Here is a 23,910-nt window from a genome sequence, read left to right as displayed (position 1 = left end):
GTGAAATCTACGGCCCCCGGGTCTATTCTTTATCATATTTGCTTTGAGATCTATTTTTATTTGCTTTTGTTTTCAGATCTATTATTCTAAAAACCCAAAAATACCTTGCTGCACTTTCTTCTTTATTTATTTTATTTGGTTTTATCGCGAGATCTATTTATCCAAAATCATACAAACCAATTTATCTTTTACCCAAGAGGGATTGACAACCCCTTTTACGCATCGGGTTGCAAGTATTTGTTCTTTGTGTGCAGGTACCGTTTACATAGTGTTACTTGGTTCTCCTACTAGTTCGATAACCTTGGTTTCGTAACTGAGGAAAATACCTACTGTAGATGTGCTGCATCATCCCTTCCTCTTCGAGGAAATACTGACGCGGACACGAGCCATCACGATCCAAATCCGATCTTGCAAAGTTAACCATGCAAATAATTTGATTTTTGGGGGCGCCCAAACCTTCCAGACCATGAAGTCCATGGGGGAGTCAACCCAAGGAACTGATCCTTGTAAGCAGTGGCGGCCGAGTAGATCCCATCATTCGAGTGCTTCCAAACAATGTCATCCTCAATATGTGCCTCAAGGTGGAAGTCATGAACAAGCATCTAGAGAGTGAAGAATTCCCTGATGTGGGCCCCAGTGATGACGACTGGGAGATTGATCCTAAGGATCCAAGCACTCCGACAGAAGGCCTCCTGCACCTTCCAATTTTTTCTCCTCGATGCTTCATGAATTAGCGGGGCGATGTCCTTGGGTTTGCGCCCAAGCAACCAGGGGCATCCCAGAAAGGAGTTTTGGCGCCATTCCCAATGGTGATTGTTGATGGAGGCATAGAAGAAATCGAGGTCCTCCTCGGTGCATGGGTTACCAAGCCCTACCCAAAGTTTGTTTGGCTCTTTCCACTCGTACCAAGGCCATCTTAGCCGCAACGCCCCTGCAAAACTTATCGGTGTTAAGCACCCCAAGACCACGGTATTCGCGTGGTCGACACACAGTCTCCCAATTGGCCTTGCACTTGGCACCGGTCGTTTTGTCCGATCCAGACCAAGGAAAAACCCTCTCAATCTTGTTGAGGTTTTGCAAAGAGCTCGGTGGAACGATGAGAGGTGTGATGGAGTACATTGCTTGAGAGGAGATGACCGATTTAGCGAGAGTTGTGCGCCTGATAGTGGTGATGCTTTGCCCCTCCCAAGTGACCAATTTGCCCGCCGCTTTTTCTTCAAGGTATTGGAAGTCAACCTTCTTAAGTTGCCACACAGAGAGTGGGAGACCCAAATATTTCATAGGGAATGAAGCTCTAGTTGCCGACATTGGCGGAGTTTAGCCATTGAAGACTGGAGCTAATGAGGGAGTCAAAACTCTGGATGCCCCTCATGATATCACGCTTGATAAAACCCCAATGCTTCTTGAAAAAGATGCCGGTGAAGCCATCCGGTCCGAGAGCCTTGTCAGGCATTTCCTTGATTGCGTTCCAAACCTCGTCCTCGGTGATGGGCGCATCAAGGTCATGTAAGTCATGTTGCTCACAAGGGAGCTCATCCCAATTAAAATCCTTGTTGCTCGAGGCCCCTCTTCCCATAACCTCAGTGAAGTGGTGAAGTATAATCTTCTCTTTTTCCCGTGTTCGGTTATCCAACCATGCGCATGCTTGATCCTATGAATGTGATTTTTTCTTCTCCGTGCATTGATGCGGTGGTGGAAAATTTTTGTGTCGTCGCCATCTTTCAAGTTTGCAATCCTCACACATTGGCTTTTCCTAGCCCTTTCTAGCAACACCATGCTCACCACTCTCCACTTATGGCGGGAGCGGAGGTCGATCTCGTCGGGGGAGAGTGGACGCGATTCTTGCGCAATGTCAAGGCAAAGAATGACGAGCAGAGCCGCATAAAGGTGAACTTTTGCCTTCGAGAAGAGCTTCTTACTCCACTCGGTGAGACGGAGCGCGGTTTTCTTCAACTTGTGGTGCAAGACCTGAAAGGGCTCTGAATGGTTCGCTTGATCATTCCACGCCTTCCGTGCCACGTCAATAAACCCGGGCAATGAGACTCAGAAGTTCTCAAACTTGAAAGACCGCGGCCCCCTAGGCCCCTTGTCATCGGCGAGCAAGAGACGGCAGTGGTCAGAGAGGGATGACGACAAGGCATGTAGAACATGTGTATCGGATGTTGTATCCCATTCAACATTACAAAAGGAGTCTAGCTTGCATAGAGTCGGGTTCACCCTCTCATTACTCCAGGCGAAACGTCTATTTTGAAGATGAATCTCTTTGAGTTCACAGGACTGCAAAGCAGCACGGAACCAGTTAATTCTGCTCCGGTTGATGTTTCTTTTGTTCTTGTCCCTAGCCCGATAGATCTGGTTGAAGTCTCCGGAGGCCAACCAAGCCACCCCAGGCAGCGGTTTATGGCTAATCAACTCGGCAAAGAAGGCATCTTTATAAGTACAGACGGTAAGTCCATAGACAGATGTGGCCTCAAAGCAGACATTTATTTTGCTGATCCGAACCATGGCTCAGAGACAGTAGGTCGAGGCGACAATGTTCGTCACATCCAGGAGGTTTGCGTCCCATGGCATAAGAATGCCTCACCTAGTTCCATTTGACGGCCGTTGCGCAAGAAACAATTGGTGTACTGGCGTTTCACCTTCAGTCGTCAGAGGTTCTCTGCAGGTTTGTCATCGTCGCAGCCGCTAATTTAGCTTGCAAGAGATTATAGATTAAATATAGAGAATAACAGAAATGGTGGACTACTGATTGGCCACTTCATGCCTCTGTAGAGAGTTTATTTGTGTGAGGCTCAACCTTCCGGCTGATTAGCTATTTGGCTTGACCTGACCGCCGGTTGGAGCAGCGAACCCCGGGCAACCCAATGTAGAGCTCCGTCTCCACGTCCTCATCGCTCGGTACCGGTTCCTGCTCTGGTGCCAGCTGGCCACGTGGCTGCAGGGGCGTGACGCAGTTCAGGGCAGGAACCACCAGCGACGCCTCAAGGTCGCGCTGCTGCAGCGACAAGATCGACGTCAGTGACTTGGTAGAATTCCATACATAATACATGATGGGTGCGAGATTAATTTGCTATGTTCTCTGTCTCTTGCATATAAGATATCAGATACTCCGCAGTTTTACTTGCAAACAAAGTACAAGAAGTCATCACCTTTCCGCGCAAGTCTTCGTTGTCTTTGAGAAGCATCCTCTCCTGAACATAGTACAAGAAGCATGCAGAATTAGTTGGCGTGTGTACTGTGAGTTATTTATGTATATAGGCTGCTGTAAGATGTTTTTTTAGAAAACAGGCCATAAGTTAATCTGGCCTTTGGGGTTATGCATCAGTTGGGGCCTTGGGGGTATACCTTCTCTTTCAGGTTAGCTATCTGCTGTTCGAGCACCTGGGTCTGATGGCAGTGGAGTGAACACATACACAGATTCAGGTTAGTTTGTGTAAAATTGAGCAGCTCACCTGTTTTATAGCAATTCAAGAGTTTTTGACTAGCCAACCTTCTTTCCTCTGATGGTGCGGAGACTCTTCTCAATATTTACTTCCAGACAGTTCAGTTCTTCAGCAGAGCACCCTCCTAAATTTTCGCCCAAGATCTTTCTGCACCTCATATAATTAAGCATTATTTTTGGCTGTCTACCTACAATCTAGGCTTCAGGAAGTGACAAGATTGCTTACAGCTTCGAAACTTCAAGAGCTTCAAGTTTCTTTGCCAAGCTTACAGTATCGGCTTTGACTTGCTGCAGTTCAGAATCCAGATGATTCAGCATAAGAATGTGTGTCGTCACATTACATGCCATACTACAATGCCCAGAGCTAACGTTTAAGTCCTTATTATACTGAAAACTAATGGGCAGTATATAACTACATATCATGTTTTTGCTATTAGCATGTGTCCATGTGAAATTGCAATAGTGAGCTGGCATAAGTTAGTTGCAACAACAGTGATAGCTCCTGATTTTTAATTGGTTAAATGAAGAATTGCACAATCTTTGAGGGTTTAGATGCACGACCATTCTATCAACATTTGTTTTGCTGTATTCACTGAAGGTGTAGAAGAGTATCCAGTCATTGGTCAACATGACAAATACAGTATTAAAGAGAGCATATTGTGATCATGTTCCTACATTATATACGTACATTATAAGGGTCGTGCAGGTTTTAATTTTAGCTATTATGTATCAATTGAATATACAGTGGCGTGTATCAATATATTTAGTTGTCACGCAGGTCATTGACAAATTAATATACTGATGTAAGATACAAGCAAATTGCATCACTGCTATACTGTGTTATGGCTATATTCTGAAAAAGAAGGCCTCAATATATACAAAATGGAGATGTACTATAACTTGATATCACTTGCCAGATATTCACATAATTTTAATGGATTATTCAAGTCTTAATCAACAAAAAAGTTGAGATATTAGGATCTTCACCTGTATATCTGGCTGTACTGTCTTGTTATTAACATTATTATCCTTTGTATATGCCTTATAGCGGTCAATCGATTTCTGCAAGCTGAATCACACATACAATAAGAAAACTAAAGTTAGAACTTAAAAATTATTTTCTGACAAAAGAAATAAAGATGTTACACATATTTTCTTGAGCGCCAAGAATGCAATCTTTTGTCAGAGGGATCAAGGACATCAAGATATATGTTGGAATGGTAAATATTTTTGAAGGACAAATAAAAACGATAATGAGATATTGAATATAAAAGGCCAAGAATGCAGTGTCTTGTCAGAGAGTTCATGAACATCAAGATATGCAAACAATATTTAGTTTTCAAGAAAAAATAAGGTCAATAATGAGATGCTAAAGAGTGTACCATCTGGCTTAAGCTATCCTTCTTATGACGTGTGTCACTTTCATGTTGATGTTTTAAGCCATACAAATTACTGCATAGTCAACGCTGGTACATGCTAACTCTAAAAATGGAGTTGGTGGTTGTCACAACCTAGATTACGGTGGGGATAATCGTGGGATGTTGGAGGACGTGGAGAGAGGCTGTTTGGGCTCTGGCTTATTTCCTAGATACCAGATTACTTGGCATAGCTGCTCGCAACTACAGTACGTAGGAAGGAAAGATCCAATCCAAAGAAAAAGGAACGACCCAAACAGAATCCAAACTAACCAAACTTTTTCTAGAATACCAAACTAACAAGACTTGAAGCTCTAGATAACACTAATCTTAGGATTTAGCTCTTGATGATGGTTTGGCTGGTCCTGGACTTTGTAGTGGTGGTAGTGACATAGTTACCGGATTAGAAGAGGCGTCGAACTCCGATCCCCATCGACCTATCCAGATCGGGGTTCGAATTCGCCCCGGCCGTCCTGTGCTCGCTCGCCGATTCGCCGAATCCAAAATCGATCCGAAATAGAGCGCTCATCCCTCTGCCCATCTGTGTACGACGAACACGCGATGGGGCGGGGGATACTCGTTGGCCGGCGCGAGGCAGCGGCTGAAGCGTCGGTGCTGGAGACCTGCGCACAGATGGGTAGCGGTAGGTAGGTCCGGTGGTTCTCGCGGAGTGAGGGGTGGCCAGGAACTCGAAGTTGGAGGAAGAGGTGGCGCAAAACGGGAGGCGGCTGTGGCTGTGTTGTGGCGGCGGCCATGGCGCTGTAAGAGCATCTCCAGCCCTTAAAAGAGTAAAATGCAAGCGCGGTCATAATTTTTTTTGAAAATATCACTTGGGTCCTAATTCTTTCAAAATGCATATCTAAGTCCCAAATCTTTTTAAGTTGTTCACACGAGGTCCTAATCCCGTCTGACCGCCGCTGACCAGTGCCACGTCGACACCAGAGGGCCCAGGCGGGAGTTTTCCCGCCCCTGGCGGTTGGGCTTATATGCAATTTGGCCCCTAATTAATCCGTCCTTCCCATTCCCCGTCCCTAGGTCTTCTCCACCCCGCTCTGCTCGTTCCGCCGCCGCCCAGCACCATGTCCGCCGCCGCTAGCTCATCTGCGGTGAAGCGCCATGGGAGGAAGTTGCTTGGTCCATCGCCGGCATCCATGGCCTTGGCAGCGCCGTCTCCACCGGCGGCATCTCCACCGAGGATAGTAGCTCATTCGGTGCAGCCGCCTGCGGGGATGCTGCCGTTGGTACCTTGCCCTAGCTGCCACATTCGATCTACAATTCGTCTTGTGTCAAAATCGGAGGCAAATCCTGGTAGGATTTTCTACAAGTGCCCCAATCACCATGTAAGATTTTCTACAACTGCCCCAATCGATTTGATGTTTCTGTGTTATTTTTTGCTGAATTTTGTTACTCAATTTGTGTCAGATTCCACCAAATCCTTGCCAACATTATTACTGGGAAGATGGACCAGACAACTATTTTGATTTTTTGGTGAGAGGTGGGTACATCAGCCATGGATTGAGCAGTTTTGATTCGGCTGGTGTCATTGCAAGTGAAGAAATAGAGGTGCAAGAGGAATGTGCAGGAGCAATGCAGAGCATTGTTGAGACTGTGGTGAATGCAGATGTAGTGAAGAAGATCAATGAGCTCATTTTTCTTTGTAAGAGTATTCTCAGTGCACTTGTTGTACTGATTGCAGTAGTGGTGTATGTAGGTTTTAAGAAGTGATGTGCTAGTATGATGTATCCAGAGTTGATGTATCCACTGTTGATTTATCCAGATCTTGATCATCTACTGTGGTAATGAAATTGAAGTAAAATTTGGCAGCATTTTGTTTGTTTTTTTGTACTGTGGCAGCATTTTTTCAATAGCATTGACAACACAAATAAACAGTAATTGAACTTAGAAGTAGTTTGAAATATAGATAGATGGGTTCAACATTACAAAGTCTTGAAGTTGTGCAACCAAAATAGGAAATAGCATTACATTTCCATGGGACTACTCTTTTCCATGGTTTGTGTGAAACCCAAAGGCATTGTCAAATTGCATTGTCAAATGTCATATCTTTATGGTCGACAAACAACTGAAAATACTGAAATTTTGGGACAACTGCTGTCATGTGCAATGTGTCAGTGTCGCAGTCCACAATCCGGAGACCATCAGCTAGATTCTTTCCAGGGAGCAACCAATACAAAATGTAGTTCAATTGGTCACTATATCCTAATTGTTGCATAAAATCAGTGAGTCAGAGAGGAGACCATGTATCTACTTCACATCCATCAAACACAACATCTTTGCCATCGACATATGACTTTGACTTGCCAAATCCGCAAAAAAAACCCATCATAATTGATTTCTACACTGAAAAGCTCCTCTTGTGGTCCTAGATTGCAAAGGATTCGGTCATTGATTCTGCCTAATGAGAAGAAGAAGGGGAACTAAACAGTAGGATTGGGATTAGGGTTACAAGAAATTACCATATCGCGGAGGAGGACCTCCGGGTCGCCGTAGATGTGGCGCCATCCTAGCGTCGCCGTCGCCCTCGCCGGACAACAGCCACCGCCGCCACCCTTTTCTCACTGGAGCAGAGCCGCCGCCGTCAATCGCCCTGTTTTCTCCAGGGAGAGGGAGAGGGGTGGGGAAGAGGAAGGGGGGCTGCGAATGAAAGGGAATTAGGGTTAGAGGGTTTTTTCTGCAAATATTCACGGCCGGTCGTTATCCCCCCGGGCCCTCTGGTGTCGACGTGGACTGGTCAAAGTGCCACGCGAGCTGGTCAGCGGCGGTCAGACGGGATTAGGACCTCTCGTGAACAACTTAAAAAGATTTGGGACTCAGATATGCATTTTGAAAGAATTAGGACACAAGTGACACTTTCAGGAAAGAATTAGGACCGCGCTTGCATTTTACTCGCCCTTAAACGTCCGCCGCCAAGGCAATCCCTCAAATGTTGCATCGCACATTCACATACTACAAATTCTGGTCCTCAAATCCATACAATTCATACACGTCGATCATATATACCAATATAAAAGGACCCAAAGAGGCAGATTCAATTAATCTTGTCCATCAAATCATGTCAATCCAATGACCTAGACTGCTTCAATGTCGAGCACTCAACACGTTTAGCGTGCAGTTAATTTCATGCCAAATATAGTGGTAATCACATAGTAACACGGAAAAAATGCAGTTAATTTCATGCTAAATATAGTGTTAATCACATAATAACACACAAATAATATCTTACTTAACATCCGCATGCACATAATATACTTTCAAATTAACGTGCATTGCACGTACACATTGACTAGTATAGTATAAACTGTCCAAATGCCAAAGTTTGAAACAAAACAAAGCAAATCATAGTTCAACAAACCGAACATGGCAAAATGAAATCAATGTCCGAGCGTGACGGATGGCCTCCGAGCGCTCGGAGGGAAGGGATGCAGGGATCCAGGCGCGGCGGAGGAGACAGCTGCTCCACCACGTCCTAACCTCCCTACGACGTCGCCGCCTCCCTCTCTTGCTGCCGGCGTCGCTGCAACTTGCGGGCGACGTCCTCCGCCTTGCAAGTCGCCGCCGACGAAATCACGCCTTCGACGGACAAGGCGAACTACGTCTCCGTCACGGCGGTGTGGGTCGGGCTAGACGACATCTTCGGTGGTGGATTGGGACCGAAGGTGAGGATTGGGAGCAAGGGTGGAGGCCGGCGAGGGTCCAGGCGCGGAAATGGTTGGAGGAGGAAGGGTTTGGTGAATTTGGTGCAATTTGTGGTGGGCTCGAGCTTTCGGGTCCGCCGTGGCAGGCGTGCCCCGGCGCTCCCATATCCGTCCATATTTGAGCTGGATATATGGGTGCCGGTCAGCCCGGGTGTTTGAGGCCGTTTGAGAGACCCGTCCGAGTCAAAAAATTATGACCGAGTAGTGACCGGGCGGCCCGCTCGGGCGTATAAGGCGGGTTTAAGAGTTCCGGTTGTAGATGCTCTGACTGTATAGCGAGAGTGGTGCGTGGGGTCTAGGCTTAATTGTGGACTAGTTGGTCTAGCTTGGCCCAACCCGGTTAAATCTCACTTTCCCCATTTTTAGTACTCCCTCTGTAAGAAAACATATGTACTATCTTTGTTCTGATGTTTTCTTAGTATTTTGTGTCAAACTTTGATCTCAGATTTAACTAATAAAATGTTAATGCATGCCTAAAAAGATATCATTGAAAACTATGTCCAAATACGATAATTTTTTGTGACAAGCACTAAAATTTTGTTAGTTAAATCTATAATCAAAATTTAGTACAAAATACGAAGGGGATCAATAAATCAGGATGAAGCTAGTAGTAGGATTTAGACATAGCCCCCCCCCCCCCCCCAAATGTAGACATATGATCTTCTTATTGAGTTTAGGATCTTTCATTGTTGCTAACTATGTGTTCTGTACAGCTATAGTTGTGTTGCCAATCAAAAACCGCGAAATCATCAACCCAATCTCTTATTCGTGAATCAGAGATGTATAACCCCTAAGAAATATCATTCATATGAGGTAGCAAATTACGAACCGCGAGCTTGAATAGTGAATGGAGCAAATCACGAATCTAGTAACTATCGCGGTACTGCTTGCCCCACATGGCATTACTCCTCCCTTCAACAAGTAGCTCGTCCTCAAGCTTGAAAGTGATCAACATTGGAATTCTACCATGTTTTCCCAGGAAGCTTCAGAAGCAGCAACTCCTTCCCAATGACTAGGAGGTGATGGAATGACCCTTCCATGATCTATCTCAGGTCGAGGAGGTATAGGTTGTGATTCCCCATGGTAAACTTTAGCTAGGTAACTTGAAACATGTAGTGGAGACAGACCATAGGAGCAGCTGCAGTTTGTAAGGCACTGAACAAACTCTAACTGTCAGAGTTATTTCCAGCAGATCCCTCAACAACGTATATCAGCTAGACAGGAAGACTGGAGGGGAACAAAAGGCAGGTTACCTAGGTTCAGGCCCTCAAGGTCGAGGTAAAACCCTACTTCTTGCTCATGTATATTGATTGATGTGGGTGAACAATGGTGATTGAGGGATCGAGAATAATCTCTAGGTTCTCTCCACCAACTAGCCTAGCCAAACTTATAGGGGATACCGGTGCCTAGGGTTTAGAGGATCCTTGCCAGTTAGGGTTACAAAGGAGTCCTCCTAGACGGTGGCCCCCTTGTCGTGTATGTGAAGCCTTTCAGGTCCTCTCTATTGGGACCATAGGCCAGGACGTTGGCCTAGGGCATAAGCCGACCAAGGGGCCACAGAAGAGGCACCCCTGGGCCATAACACCAGTCAGTAGCCCTTGAACCGGTCTTCGAGCTTGATTACGTCTGTATTGGAGCTGACCTGGAGGCGCCGTCTCCTACAAGTTGGTCGGGGTCATAATCGTTCATGAAGCTCCTCTGAAAGTTGACTTAATTGATTCTTCTACGAGAATAGGCAGTGCATGACAGCCGATCTCCTTTAGCCGTCATGCTCCCTGAATTCGGCTTGCCTATCTGAATGGATGGCATATCTTGTCTTGAATTGTTGGTGTAGACAACCAACCTCCTCGGAAATCTCTTCCCGCGAAGCTGATTTCCATGGGTCAATTTCCCAAGGAACAGTTACCAAAATTTTCAAATGGAGGTCCAACCTTGGAGGAGGAAAAGATCAGGCTCTGGTCCAGCTGCTCGAGACAGATAACCTTGGTTGCGTTGACCATTGGTTAACCAGGCGTGCGAAGGACCATGGGCCCCATTAAGCCCACACCCCATCGGTCATTACAACTTGACCAGACAGAATGTCACATGCGCCAGCGTCATTGATGACACGCCTTGATTCCTGCATGCCTTAACCATGCGTTAGTGGGAAATGGATAGAGTTCTCTCCCCGCGTGACACGGTGTGCCCACTGCCGTTTCCCCTTCGTTAGAGCTTTATGAGGGAAAAATCCTGAAGGGCACAACATATGGCCCCCTTTCTCCCCGTCTTCTTCTTCTCGCACCCCAGTCTCTATTGTTCTTCTCCAAAGTTCTCCCATCCTCCCTCCCTCTCCCTCTCTCTCTTCCTCTCCATCCATGTGCGCCCAACCACAATCGATGGCTCCTAAGCTGACCAAGGTCCAACCGACAAAGTGCGGAGCCGTGGGCAAGGAGGCCACTGCCGACGGTAATGGGAACCTGAAGGTCATATCCAACATCAAAGGGACCAACATCTCTTCGAGCAAGGGTATCTGCCACCGTCAGGGGTTGCTGACTGCCGCTCACCGGTGGTGATGACTGCCTAGGGAGAGGTCAAGGAAGTTATCCCCAAATCCATAGGAGGACGAGCGGGTATGCTTCATACCATTCCTCCTCCGTGGCCTCAGTTTTTCTGGTACATCATTTCTTTCAAGGACTCTTGCATTTCTAGGTGCTTCGACTTCACCTCACCCCGACCAGCGTCCTGCACATTGCTCGCTTTATGGCTTTGTGCAAGTGCTTCCATGGCATCGAGCCCATTTCGGCCTCTCGCGGTGGTACTTCCAAGTGAAGATCCAGAACAACATCATCGAGACCAGCGAGTGTGGCAGAGCTGCCATTACAAAGAAGTTTGGATCCAGCTAACTCAAAAGGACCCCTGGAGGAGTTCAACAAGAAGTGGCCTATACACCATTCAATGGTTCTACATCCCTGCTCTCAAGGTTAGAAACCCTCCGCAGACCGGCTTCGTCGAGGCCTTCACCTCGGTTCCACCCATCCGACGCAACTCCTGGAGCCCAAAGCTCGCCAAGGAAAGTTTGACAATGGTTGAAGGGATGATGGCAGTTATGGAGCAGGGCATCCAACCACTTAAGGCCAGGGAACATCCAACGATGTACATGCACACGATGAGGTCATCACCGGAAGCCTCCGGGCCAACTACTTCAAGGGGAAGTCGGCTCGCGAGATGATCTTGATGATGTTTAAGGGGATACTGCAGATTTCTCAGAGGAGATCCAGTTCCTCGGCTTCCTGACCGACGACCAGCCACCCGAGGTGAGTAATATTGTCTTGAATCTTCTAGGTTCTTTCCGACGTTCTGCACTTGTTGATCCGATTTCCCGATCTTGTCAAGCCTTGGCTATAGTTTGCGTGTGCTGTGATGTCGTCGGCACCTCGGCCAGAGGATACACTAGACGCCAACATGCACTTCCTTCTTGAAGTGGACGCCAGCCAAGCCGAAGCCCATGCAGCCAATGGTGGTGAAGGTGAGGCGGGAGACGTCGGATGCCTTCGGACGCCAAAGACAAGGATGCCAAGACAGACTAGCTTCTTCTTCTGAAGAGGGGTCGTGATGATGGGGCTTTGGGCTCTCAAGCTTCCCCACCCAGGATTGCAGCCCAGGCCGACCTAGAGCTGCAGAAGAAGAGGCGTCAGGACCTTATCGCCAGAATGTTGGCTTTCTTTAGCAAAGAGCCGAAGACCATTGAGGGAGCCTCGCTACTTCCTCCACCTCAGATGGTGCAGAAGCGAGCCATCAACACCAAGTCAGCGATCTTTTCCTCAAATGCCTTGTTCTTTTTTCTTTGCTTCATTCTCCTCATCTATTCATCACCCATGCAAAGAGGTAGCAAGCTTTGTGTGATGATCTTCCCGGGCAGTCTGGTACAAGCACTGGGTCTGTGCCTATTCCCAGCGTCTCGAGGACCACAGAAGGGGCGTTGATAGCCACGCTGATCTATCTGGTGTCGCCATCATAAGGTGTGGCTACTCCCGGGACTACGTTGAAGTTGCTAGAGCGCGCCAACCCAGTCAGCCGACCTGCGGAAAATGTAGAGCCTGCCATGGCGCCTATTGCAGGTGCCACCATTGAGGGTCCTTCTGCCAGCTCTACAACGGGAGATGATGAAGACAAAGATCCGGCCCCTAAGGCCAGGGATAATAAGCCAGCCTCCAGGGATCCACTTGTGCCAGAGGTACCACAGGAGTCGGTCATGCCCCGAGCGACGTAGGCCCTTTCAGCTCTTCGAGGAGTTTCATTGACAAGGCCACCCGTTGAAGCCGGAGCCATGGTGGTTGTGCAAGCCCGGCGAGCCATCCCATGCCCCTCTGCTAGTGCCGCCTTTGGGCGCATCCCATCGGACATGTTAACTGACTCCTTGGAGGCAAGGACCGTGCTTCGCCAGTGCGCGGCCAAGAGAAGGGAGGGAGAGGGAAAAGTGTCTGTGGTGGGGTCCGAGACTGAGTTGGTGGTGTTCGTGGCCATCCGGATCTACCCTAACAACCCCCCCTGGTTTGTGGGATTTCAAACGTTCTTACCAATCCGTAGATATTTGGTGAATATCATTGGATGGCTAAAACTGCCTGGATCGTCCAGTCTGTACATATGTGGAAAGATTTGGTGACCCAATTGGAGATACCCTAACTATCTCCAGGGGTACGCAAGCTGCATGTCATGTTGGCGTACCATATGGACGTGCCGACAACTTGCCATGATGTATCAAAGAAACCATTGAATGGTGTATAGGCCAAGCCAACCCACTGACTGACATTCAAGGATAGTTCACAATGCTTGGCATCATAATATTATTGATCATGATGTTGGACCTGGGCAAGATGATCTTGAGCATTAGCAATGAACTCCTCTCGATTCATGAAGTAAGAAATCAACTACTCGTATGCAGGCTGCACCAGTATCATAGAACCATAGAGTTAGGGGGCATGCGTAAACACAATCTTGAAGGAGTAGGCCTTAGAGCAATATGAAAGATGTATAGCATAATTCTACCGAAGGAAGCCATTCGAGCCAAGTGTGGGGACGATCGCTCATCATACAACGTATATACATCACAATTACATGTTTGACAAACTTTTTTTGGTCTCCAGACTGACAAATGGAAGGCAGATTTCGTGTGGAACTGAACCATAGCGAAGCGGGAGCGTTCTAACCAAAATTGACTTGTAAAGACAAGGTCTCGATCAGACATTATCGTCTCTGGTAGGTTATGAAGTCAAACAATGTCAGTGAAGAAAGCATGGGCGACCAAAAAAATAATTTAAGTTCATTTGTTGTGAGGAATACACGGGAAAGTTAGACGGGAAAGTTACATTTGTTGGCCAATAATTGGCCAAAATTATATGGTGCTTTCATTCCGGGAGCGTTCTAACCAACAAATTTAAATTATTTAGAGAATTTAAGTTCATTTGTTGGCCAAAATTTGCTAGTAGTATGCCCGTTCTTCAAATTACAATGGATGCGTGAAACTAATTGAGTGGTGATTTATCAATTGTAAACCCATTTTAGATGCTATTTTGCTAACTTAATTCACCCGTTGTATATCATTTGATGAAGCAGATTCGAAAGTAATGTGACCATGTGAGATCGCATGGCCAAAGTAACACATCCAAGAATAAATAAGGACTTGTTTAGCTCAAAGCTGACTTTGCCATAATGAATAGTAGCACGTGAGAAATCCCATGCAACGTTCCTTAGTCTGTACTCGATTAGGTGATGACATAGCAAAACAGGAAGTAGAGTAGAAGCAAATATATGTGTGCATGAATCCAGATTAATACATTTATAAGCCAAACCATTTTCATGAATGAATGCCATAGCTAGCTTTGATTGGTTAAACTATCAACAACACTGAATATTCAATTGCATGTTCAAGTTACATGAAAATTACCCCGCAAAAAAAAGTTACATGAAAATTATAGTGTTAGATTGTGAAATGTAATTTAATAATGGTCTTTTACGAGAATAATTTAATAATGTTAAAGGGGTATTCATATTCACATCTTCAGCTGTGATTATCTTTCGTGATTTGGGGGGGGGGGGGGGGGGGGGGCGTCAGTTAGAACAAGCAGTCTGCAAACAGTGCAAGGAAAATCAGAAAGGCGGGGTAATAATATTTATTAAATAACAGTTTTGCTAGAACTCATCTAGATGAGATATAATTTGATCTCATTCACTCACCACATCTAATGGCTATAAAAGGTGAATGAGACCAAATTATATCTCATCTAGATGAGTTCTAGGTACTCCCATTAAATAATACCCACTATTACAATGTACCTTCTACAATGTACCTTCTTACATATTTTTTTGAATATAAATGTTGATACGAACAAATTAAATAATAGCCTACCAAGCTAAGACCAGATAAGATGGGGAACAAATGATTATATTTAAGGAAACAAATAATCATATTCAATGAAAAAGATAACATTGTTTGGAAATATAATCATCATAACTAATGCTCAATGTTTAGTCCAATACTATAGTACCATCGGCAAAATATAATTTCATTCAAAGTGGTCAGGAACACTAATTTTTGAATGTGATATTTATTAAAATAGAAAATAATATACGAAATAAAAACATTTTATATTCTTATAAATATTCTCATTAATAATTTTCCATATTGAATAAAAAACGTAGTATAGTGAAGTAAGTTCATTCAGTGTGTAACTGTTGATATGCATATTGTATGGAAATCAATACTTGATCTTACGAAATATAGTCTAATTTGTCCATAGACTACTGTGAGTAACCATCCTTGTGAATTAAAAGAATAGTCCAATCACATGAAATTTTAGCAAGACTTAGGAAACACTCAATTTTAGGGTAATATTATTGGATTCATTTATCAGTAGAGTTGCCTAACAGATAACATGTCTGTTTCGATGTGTGTGAAACCTATTTTTTTAGAAAAGGAGGATGACCCCCGGTCTTTGCATCTGGGCGATGCATACGGCCACTTTATTAATTATTTTCACATGACCTTACAAAGTCATACAACAGTAAGACTAAAGCCGTCGTGTAAGCAACAAACTGTCGCTACACCTATCCAGTTGATGAAGGGGCGCAGATAGCCTGGGCCTAATACCAAACAGACGTCGCAACCAAGTCTAACATCTAAGACCTGAGACCCAAACCTAGCCACTTGCCGGGTCTGGGGCACACACTGGTCCGGCGTGCTCTCAGAGGCCGCCGCCACCAACTGGCACCGCTCCATCTTCAGAACTGTACTGATGCATCAACCTTGCTCGGTCTAGCTATCGTCGACGCCACCACGGCGCCCAACGGCACCTCCTCCCTGCGCGCAAACAACTGAGCACGTCGCGGTCGCCACTGATACACCTCAGCGCCATGCTGCCAAGTACCACCAGCCGACACAGCTTGAAGTCCTTGGAAGATCTGTCGTGCGTAGCACCTGCCGACCAGGCATGACTTGACATCTTCACCGAAGCTCCGTGCAAGACGAAGCCGCTCCACCTCCTGCCTCTGACTTCCAACGCTGCTCCACAAACGATGCTCCCAAGAGAGAAACGACACCACAGTGCCGCCATCGTCCGATCTCGAACACCAGATCCTAGGGTTCCCCCTCCCCAGAACGAGTGGGTCGACAGTAGTTACACGACGATGCCTCCATCAAGGTAACGGCGAGAACGCCGCCATCGCCTGCCGTCGGCTCGGTTTTCACCGGCAACCATGTCGCAGCCGGGACTAGATGATGGATCTCAAGATCCGATCACCAAGCCTCTGGCCGGCCATCTCTGGAAGAAGATGACCACCACGTCCACCAGCATCACCACGCCGGGCACACGTCGCCGCCGGCACCCCCATGGTACCTAGAGGCCGACAAGCCCCGACGAACACTACGCCTCGCCAGCCGCCATGGCCCAGACCCAAGCACCACCAGATCCAGATCGGATCAGGGTCAAGGGCCCCAAGCCGCAGCCGCCGCGGAGGCAGCACCACTGGACGGTGCCCTGCCCTCCACCCCGCCGTAGGACCGTGTCATCACCGGAGCTCCGCCGCGCCACGCCGCCAAGCCGCCGCCGGAAGAACTCGCGCCGCCGCCAGGGGAGAGAGACACGCGCCAGGGAGAGGCCCCGCCGTTGCCGGCACTGCCTGGGCTTTGCCCAGCAGTGTCCCTCGGCGGCGGCGAGGGGGAGGGAGGGTGGAGGGGGCCGGCGGCGGAGGGCGCTAGGGTTCCCCCGAGTCGCCTCAGAGAGGGACGCGGGGGACGAGTCACTTTTTAGAGGCTTTGGGTCAGTGCATGTGTGTGAAACCTATGACGGATCGTCTTGCGCAATCTAGAAATTATGCTTGTCATGCCAAATGATTTATGTATATACAGCCCTAATATTACTACTTAGTTCTTTGAATATATTTTTTCATGGTTGCCTGCTATATATATCGAGTTATTAATTTGCGAGGCATCTTTAATACGATTTAAAGAAAAGCAAGAATTAGAGAATTAATATTAACTGCATAAAAAAGGGAGTTTCATGTTTTCCATGGAACTTTTCATATTAATGAATCTCGTTGTTAAAACAATTACTTTTTTATTTCTGAAACAACGATGGGTTATTTTAAATCACTCCATATTTACAACGGAGTGATAATCGATTACGTGGTACTAATTAATGAATCTTAAGGAAAACAAAGAAAGTATATCATATAACCCTCAGCGAATAAAAGTGCCCACAAAGTAGAATAACTCTAGAATCAATTCACTCGGCTCTACTCTCTCTCTCTCTAGTACTAACCACTAACACATACACACATAGATAAGATATGCTCGTCCATACATACTTGAACTTTAATTACTTCTACTACTCTTTTTTTGCGGTTATCTATTACTATCTCCGTTTCAGTTTACAAGTCCTGCACATATACCTAGGTTATCAATTTTATCACCCTAATATAAACTATATAACACAAAAATTATATCTTTTGAAAGTAGAAACTCCGAAGTTTATGTTGGTATATTTTTTGTAATATATGACTTGTATTAGGTTGGTCAAATTTACGACCTAGGGGTACGCGCACACCCTGTAAACTGAGAGAGAGGTAGTACTCTTTCTTACCAACATGGAAGGATAGAGAAAAGTTTGAGAACACCCCCCGCGTCGCCCCCGCTCGGGCTACTCGGGCGGGATCGCAACCCTAGCCGTCGGGGGCTCCCCTTTCTTCCATCCCTCCCTCCTCCGCCGCCGAAGGACACCGCCGGCCTATAGCCTGGGGGCTGACGGCGGTGGCGGGGGCCTTCCCTCCCTCCTGCGCCATGGGGGGCGGTGCGGAGCCCCGCGGCGTGTGGTGGCACGGCCGATCTGGCCTTGGCGTGGCGTGGCGGGCCTGCCTCGGCCTAGGGCGGCGATGGTGGCGGGTGCCGCAGCCGGCCCTGCTTCGGGCAGCGGCCTTGGCTACGTTCGGTAGCGGCGGCAGAGTCTGCGGCGACGGACCATCTGACCTCGGATCGGCGGTGGCGGCATGGAGGGCCTGGTGGTTGGGTCGGCGCCATGCGTGGTTTGCCCTCCGGATAGATCTGATCTGGCCAGTGCGGCCTGCTCGATGTGCGGCGGCTCAGATCGGCGGCGACCCATGCACATTATGCTTGATGGAGGTTTCTTCGAGCGGATCCGGGTGAAAATCTCGTTCTCGGCTTGATGCCAAGACCGACGTTGGCGGCACTCTTTTGTGTCATTACCTTCTTGAAGGCATCGCCGTGGAGAAGCTCCACACCTCTATCCGCTACCTCCGGGGGAAACCCTAGATCAGTAGATCGGATGATGGCGGTGCGTTGGTGTCGTTTCCTCCTTGGAGGCGTCATTCTTGGAGGCGTACACGGGATCGAGGGACCGGTGGGCGGCTTTTTTTGGTGGAGCGGTGCTTCATCCTACACATTGATGACGGCGGATCTCGGCGGCGTGGCGCAGTGGAGACTCGGCGCCCGATGCGAGGTGATGGACTCGCGCAGGAGGAGGTAGTTGTCTACCGTCATGATGGCGTCGATGGCAGAGTGGCCTGACAAGGTAGAAGCCTCAATATCTACTCTGAAGACGGACCTGTGGAAGATGGCGGCGACGACAAATGTGAGTGCGTCAGACCAGTTTATGCCCCAGACCCGGTATGTGGCTCGGCTAGGGCTTCTGGCTTTTGATGATAGGCTTAGGTGAGTGGTCTGGGTATTTGGCCCAGCTAGCACCCCTTCATCATATAGATAGGAGTAGTGGCATATGTTGCCAAGATGGCGGATTCGGGCATATTGTTGTAATACTTTGTAAGGTCCTCGAGAATAATCAATAATGTGGCCGCATGCATCTCCCAGATGCAGAGGCCGGGGGTCATCCTCCTTTTCTGAAAAACATGAAACATCTAACTATATGACGAATGCGTGCATACATCCCTAACTTGCACATACTATTTCACCAGCTGTAGAAAATATAACCTCATCATAGTCTCCAAGCCGACATGCATTATTGCTAGCTATTTCCTAACATGCATGCATATATAACTACACGAGAAGATTATTACCACTGTTCAAAAATTCGTCCGATTAATCAGTTAACGGGCCAATTAATCTCTACTTATAGGGTGACCAAATTGAATAGCACATATCCGTGCTTGTTAGGCTGATTAATTGGCCCGTTAGACCGACTAATCGATTGTTAGGCTGAATAATCCCATTAACTTGTGGGCAAAGAAAGCCCAAAAATTTTCTGTGTAACCTCTCCCATTCCTCTTTCGCTCCTCAATAGCTAGAGCTCGACCAAACTGTAGCATATTTTGATATTTTACGTAGCTGAGAGGATGGTATAATGAATAAAAAGGTAGATATATGTTGGCAATTCCTATTTAATCTACCGATTAATCCAATTAATAGGGCGATTTGCCGATTAATCACTACTCCCAAGCCGGTTGAGCAGCTACCAGTTACCGATTTCCTGAACAATGATTACTACTAACAAAAGGGATGCACTGTTATTCTCGCATTTACAAATTGGATATGTATGAAGCTATCGGAAAGCCCGTCTGGTATGTTTGAACACATTGTTTGGTTCACTCACACTATAGCCAAATATTAAGACATGCCTACATACTTGGTTGTGAGAAGTGATGTGTTTGACCGTCTTGACAGAAAAATTCTACCAACATAGAGACAGGAAGTTAACCAAATATGACTAGATCATATGTACTGAACGATTGTGCCCAATCATAATACATAAGTTTAAGGTTGATTAGCCTACACGGTGTACCAAAGCACTAAATCATACACCTAAATGAAAGCCAAAACAGCTGATAATGAGAGTGAACTCATGAATTTCTCCAGACCCAGGAGAAACATGCAGTTTTCATGCACACGATTAAACTACAACTCGTCAAAGCGAAGGACACCCGGCCCTGATCAGAAAGCACGCCGAAACAGTATCGTATGTACCACACAACTTGACCCACGAGTGCGGACCCCAATAAAACAAGCAAGAGATCTACTGTGACAAAGGTCACACAGCCGAATCACAGGCCATACCTCGAACGGAACTGACGCGATTAAAAAATAACCAGCAGGCGCTTTTCCTCTTCATCAAGTAGGAATTTTGGAGTGACTTATTTGGAATATTTTAGTGCATCAAAATGTCCCGGTTTTGCTCAACTTATCAGTTCAAATTTCTTAGATATTAATTAGCTCCATTTTCGTACTCCTTCCGTTTCTTTTTACTCCGTTAGATTTGTCTGAAGTCAAACTTTGCAAAATTGACAAAACTTATATTAAAAATTATAGACATCAACAATATCTAATAAATATAATATGAAAGTACATTCCCTGGTGGATCCAATGATATTGATATTGTATTGCGAATGTATAAGTTTTCATATAAACTTGGTCAAACTTTGAAGAATTTGACTTCAGAAAAACCTAATACATGGAGGAAAAAAAACAAAGGGAGTACTTGGATTATCTTGTCAACTTATTTCATTGGGTTCCCGTAAAAAAAAAACTTATTTCATTGGGTTAGTCAGTCTATTTTCCTGGCATCTATTTTAAATAAATTGGCTGTATCCTTCTGATTATTCTTTTGCAGTACAATATTTCTACCGCACAGAATGAAATCAAGACACGACAGTAGGAAAAAGGAAACAAAGTACATATGTCCCTTTTATCCTAGAGGTTGCGTCTATATCCACCTCAGTCATAAACAACATGTACTCCATGCTATCAAGATGTGCTGTGAACCTCAATAACAGGATAACTACCGCGTGCTCAAGATAGCCAAACTGCATAGCCGCATATAGCCGCTATCCAACCTCCACCCCCACCCCTCCTCAACAGTTTCTTCTTTTATTTCTGAAACACGGACGAGTTATTTTAAATCGCTCCTTAGTTACAACGGAGTGATAATCGATTACACAGTACTAAAGAATCTGGAAGGTAAAAAAAAAGAAAGTAGGACAGAGGGAGTACATCATATGGTGCTTATAATTCCCAACGAATAAAAGTGCGGACAAAGTTGAACGACTCTAGAATCAATTCAGTCGGATCTACTCTCTCTCTCTCTCTCTCTCTCTCTCTCTCTCTCTCTCTCTCTATCTATCTATCTAGTACTCACACATACACACATAGATAAGATATACACACTTCAACTTGACTTCAACTACTCTTTCTTACCAACACGAAACATCTAACTATGTTGAATGCATGCATACGTATCCCTAACTTGCACATATTATTTCGCTGGTAAGGCTGCAGAAAATATCCTTACCCTCATCCCAGTCTCCAAAGCCTTCTAAAAGAAATCTTTTTGAAAAATCCTAGTCTCCAAGCTGATCGACAGTCATTGCTAGCTAATTTCCTAACATGCATGCATATATAACTACTCCCTTTGTCCCAAATAAGTGTCGTTGATTTAGTACAACATTGTACTAAAGTATGTACAATTTGTTAGTACAATGTTATACTAACTTTGTACTAAATGAGCGAAACTTATTTTGGAACGGAGGGAGTATCTGACAAGGTTAATAGTAACAAGAGGGATGCAGTGTTATTATCGCATTAACAAATTGGATATGATGAACCTATCAGCTGAAAGCCTGTCTGGTATGTTTGAACATAGTTTGGTTCACTCACACTATAATCAAATATTAAGATATGCCTACATACTTGGTGGGGAGAAGTGATGTGTTTGACCCCGTTGACAGAAAAATTCTACCAACATAGAAATAGAAAATTAACCAAATATGACTAGATCATATGTACTGAACGACTGTGCCCAAAGGCCCCAAACATAGAGATACATGCGATCAACTTGTCATAATATATAGTATAGTAAAGATCGAAACATAATACTAGGATTTCGTACAGAAGTTTAAGGTTGATTAGCCTACGCTATACCAAAGTAAGCACTACATCGTACACCTAAATGAAGCCAAAACAGCTGACGAGAGTGAACGCATAAAATCCTCCAGGCCCAGGAGAAACATGCAGTTTTCCTGCTCACGATGAAACTAAAACTCGTCAAATGTGAAGGACGCTCGAATCAGAAAGCTCGCCGAAACTACAGTATCGCATGTACCACAAAGCGTGACCAAGGAGTGCGGATCCTAATAAAAATCAAGCAAGAAATCTGCGTAGGTACGGTGGCTATTGTACTGACAAGGGTCACACAGCCGAATCACAGGCCATACCTCGAACAGAACTGATGCTATTAAAAAAACGGAACAGACGCGATTGGAGAGGGGAAGAGAAAGCGTATCAAATCAGCGGTACTGCGAAGTGCACACAAGAGAAATTATTACGAGTACATTGCTTTTATGGGTGAAGCTCACTGTCCTAGTCCGGACATCACATGAATTTTTTTCTCCATTTGTAGCCGTAGCCTTCCTTCCCCTGCCGCACCGTAATTGCTGGGCACGCCTGCACATTAATTTCGGCCTTGGGCTCCATGTACCACCAGCTATTATGTGTGTCCTTCATTTTTCAGAACCTCTTTGAATCGCTACCGCCTCTGATCGAACGGAAAGAACGGAGAAGAGGCAAGAGAGAAGGCAGAGAGGCTCCATGAGATAATGCGGGGGGAGTGAGAGGGAACTGGAGAAATCGAGGGGAAAAGAAAAAGCAAAAGCCAAAAGGTTTGTGTGGCGTGTGTGAGAGACGGAGACAAAAGGAAGAGCAAGCTAGCAAGAATGTGCTTTTTGATTAGCCCGTGTGCATCGAGTACGTACGGATACTTTGGGGGTAGAATGGCAGCACCTACAAGAGTTCTCGACCTCCAATAATAGCTAATGGCAACCGGAGCATTGCAAACGCCCATGAACCCAAATACCCAAGCAGTAACCAGATTTCAAGCAGCAGCACGGAAACTAGATTTAAAGATTTGCCATTCGCGTGGGGTTACCTGGTGGCGCTGGAGAACTCGTAGAGCCTGCCGCGGGGGGAGAAGACGGCGAGGGCGACCTCGACGTCGCAGAGCACGGAGAGCTCGAAGGCCTTCTTGAGCAGCCCGTTCCTGCGCTTGGAGAAGGTCACCTGCCGGCTCGTCGCGTTCTCTATCCGCTTCATCTCCGTCTTCCCCCGCACCATCCTTCCTGCCTCTGGCGGAGCTCGATTGATCCCCTCTCCTCCCGAAGACGGACCAATCAACAACTACACAGCGCGGTGAAAAACGAACGAATTAAGTGAGTAAATTCGAGCCGGCGGAGATCAAAAGCGACAAAAGTTGATAGATCTGATGAGAGGGCAGTGCGCTCACCAGAAATGGCTAAGCGAGGAGGAGGGACCGCGCGGCCGCGGCTGCCCTTTCTGGTCCCTGCCCGCGTCGCGTAGCCCGGAGAGGAAAGGGCGTGGTGTGATGAGGTGGGTGCGGCCACTGTGCACTGGATTTATAAGAGCATCTCCCCTCGGCCCTCAACAGGCTCAGGGCGTCTTTTTTAGCGTCGGCGGCGAAAAACGGTTGAGCCGCGTCCGAGATCCTCGTTGATCGCCGGTTTAGACCGAAATTACAACGGGCGAACCCAAGCCGAACCCAGCGCACCGGGGGCGCTTGGGGCGCCGGCTGAAGCGAAAAGGCGCGTGGACCTGCACTATGTGCGACATCGGCCGATTTCCCGATGTTTTCTTCCCCCTTTCCCTCCATTTCCATTGTCCCCTCCCTTCTCCCCCGCCACTCCTGCTATTCTCTCTCCAGATCCGCCCGCCATGCCGCCGAAGAAATATGGCCTCTCGCCTAGCTACAACGGCGACCAAGAGTTTAAGTTCCTTCATGTGTTCACCAGGATCGGGTCGTGCGAGAAATGGACGGAGGTCCGGCTCGCTCTT

At 46.5% G+C, this 23,910-nt stretch overlaps 1 protein-coding gene across 4 annotated transcripts; it reads right to left on the bottom strand.

Annotated features, from left to right (window-relative positions):
• Positions 1–1,473: 1,473 nt before the first annotated feature.
• On the bottom strand, positions 1,474–23,450 carry LOC123181529 (MADS-box transcription factor 56). Of its 4 annotated transcripts, none has more exons than XM_044593813.1 (9): positions 23,345–23,450; positions 22,991–23,238; positions 4,430–4,511; positions 3,669–3,730; positions 3,491–3,590; positions 3,346–3,387; positions 3,150–3,191; positions 2,798–2,992; positions 1,474–2,659 (listed from the first exon to the last, which is right to left on the bottom strand). In XM_044593813.1, the coding sequence occupies exons 2-8, from the start codon at positions 23,173–23,175 to the stop codon at positions 2,813–2,815; spliced, it is 693 nt and encodes a 230-aa protein (XP_044449748.1). In that variant the 5' UTR covers positions 23,176–23,238; positions 23,345–23,450; the 3' UTR covers positions 1,474–2,659; positions 2,798–2,812. The 4 variants fall into 4 exon arrangements, with proteins under 4 accessions (XP_044449748.1, XP_044449747.1, XP_044449746.1 ...); XM_044593811.1 differs by having other exon boundaries at positions 1,486–2,659; positions 2,798–2,995; XM_044593812.1 differs by having other exon boundaries at positions 1,484–2,992.
• Positions 23,451–23,910: the final 460 nt, after the last annotated feature.

Source organism: Triticum aestivum, chromosome 1D (genome assembly GCF_018294505.1).
Source record: "Triticum aestivum cultivar Chinese Spring chromosome 1D, IWGSC CS RefSeq v2.1, whole genome shotgun sequence".
NCBI lineage: Eukaryota > Viridiplantae > Streptophyta > Magnoliopsida > Poales > Poaceae > Triticum > Triticum aestivum.
Note: the sequence above shows the minus strand (reverse complement) of the source record. Positions and strands in the feature narration are given on the sequence as shown.

What these genes read in the sequence shown, in the direction of transcription:
- LOC123181529 (XM_044593811.1), bottom strand. Translation starts at nt 23,175, where the DNA reads ATGGTGCGGGGGAAGACGGAGATGAAGCGGATAGAGAACGCGACGAGC. An exon ending in GAGTTCTCCAGCGCCACCAG is followed by an intron (nt 4,512 to 22,990) that starts GTAACCCCACGC and finishes TGTGTGATTCAG; the next exon opens with CTTGCAGAAATCGATTGACC. An exon ending in ACGAAGACTTGCGCGGAAAG is followed by an intron (nt 2,996 to 3,149) that starts GTGATGACTTCT and finishes TTGTCGCTGCAG; the next exon opens with CAGCGCGACCTTGAGGCGTC.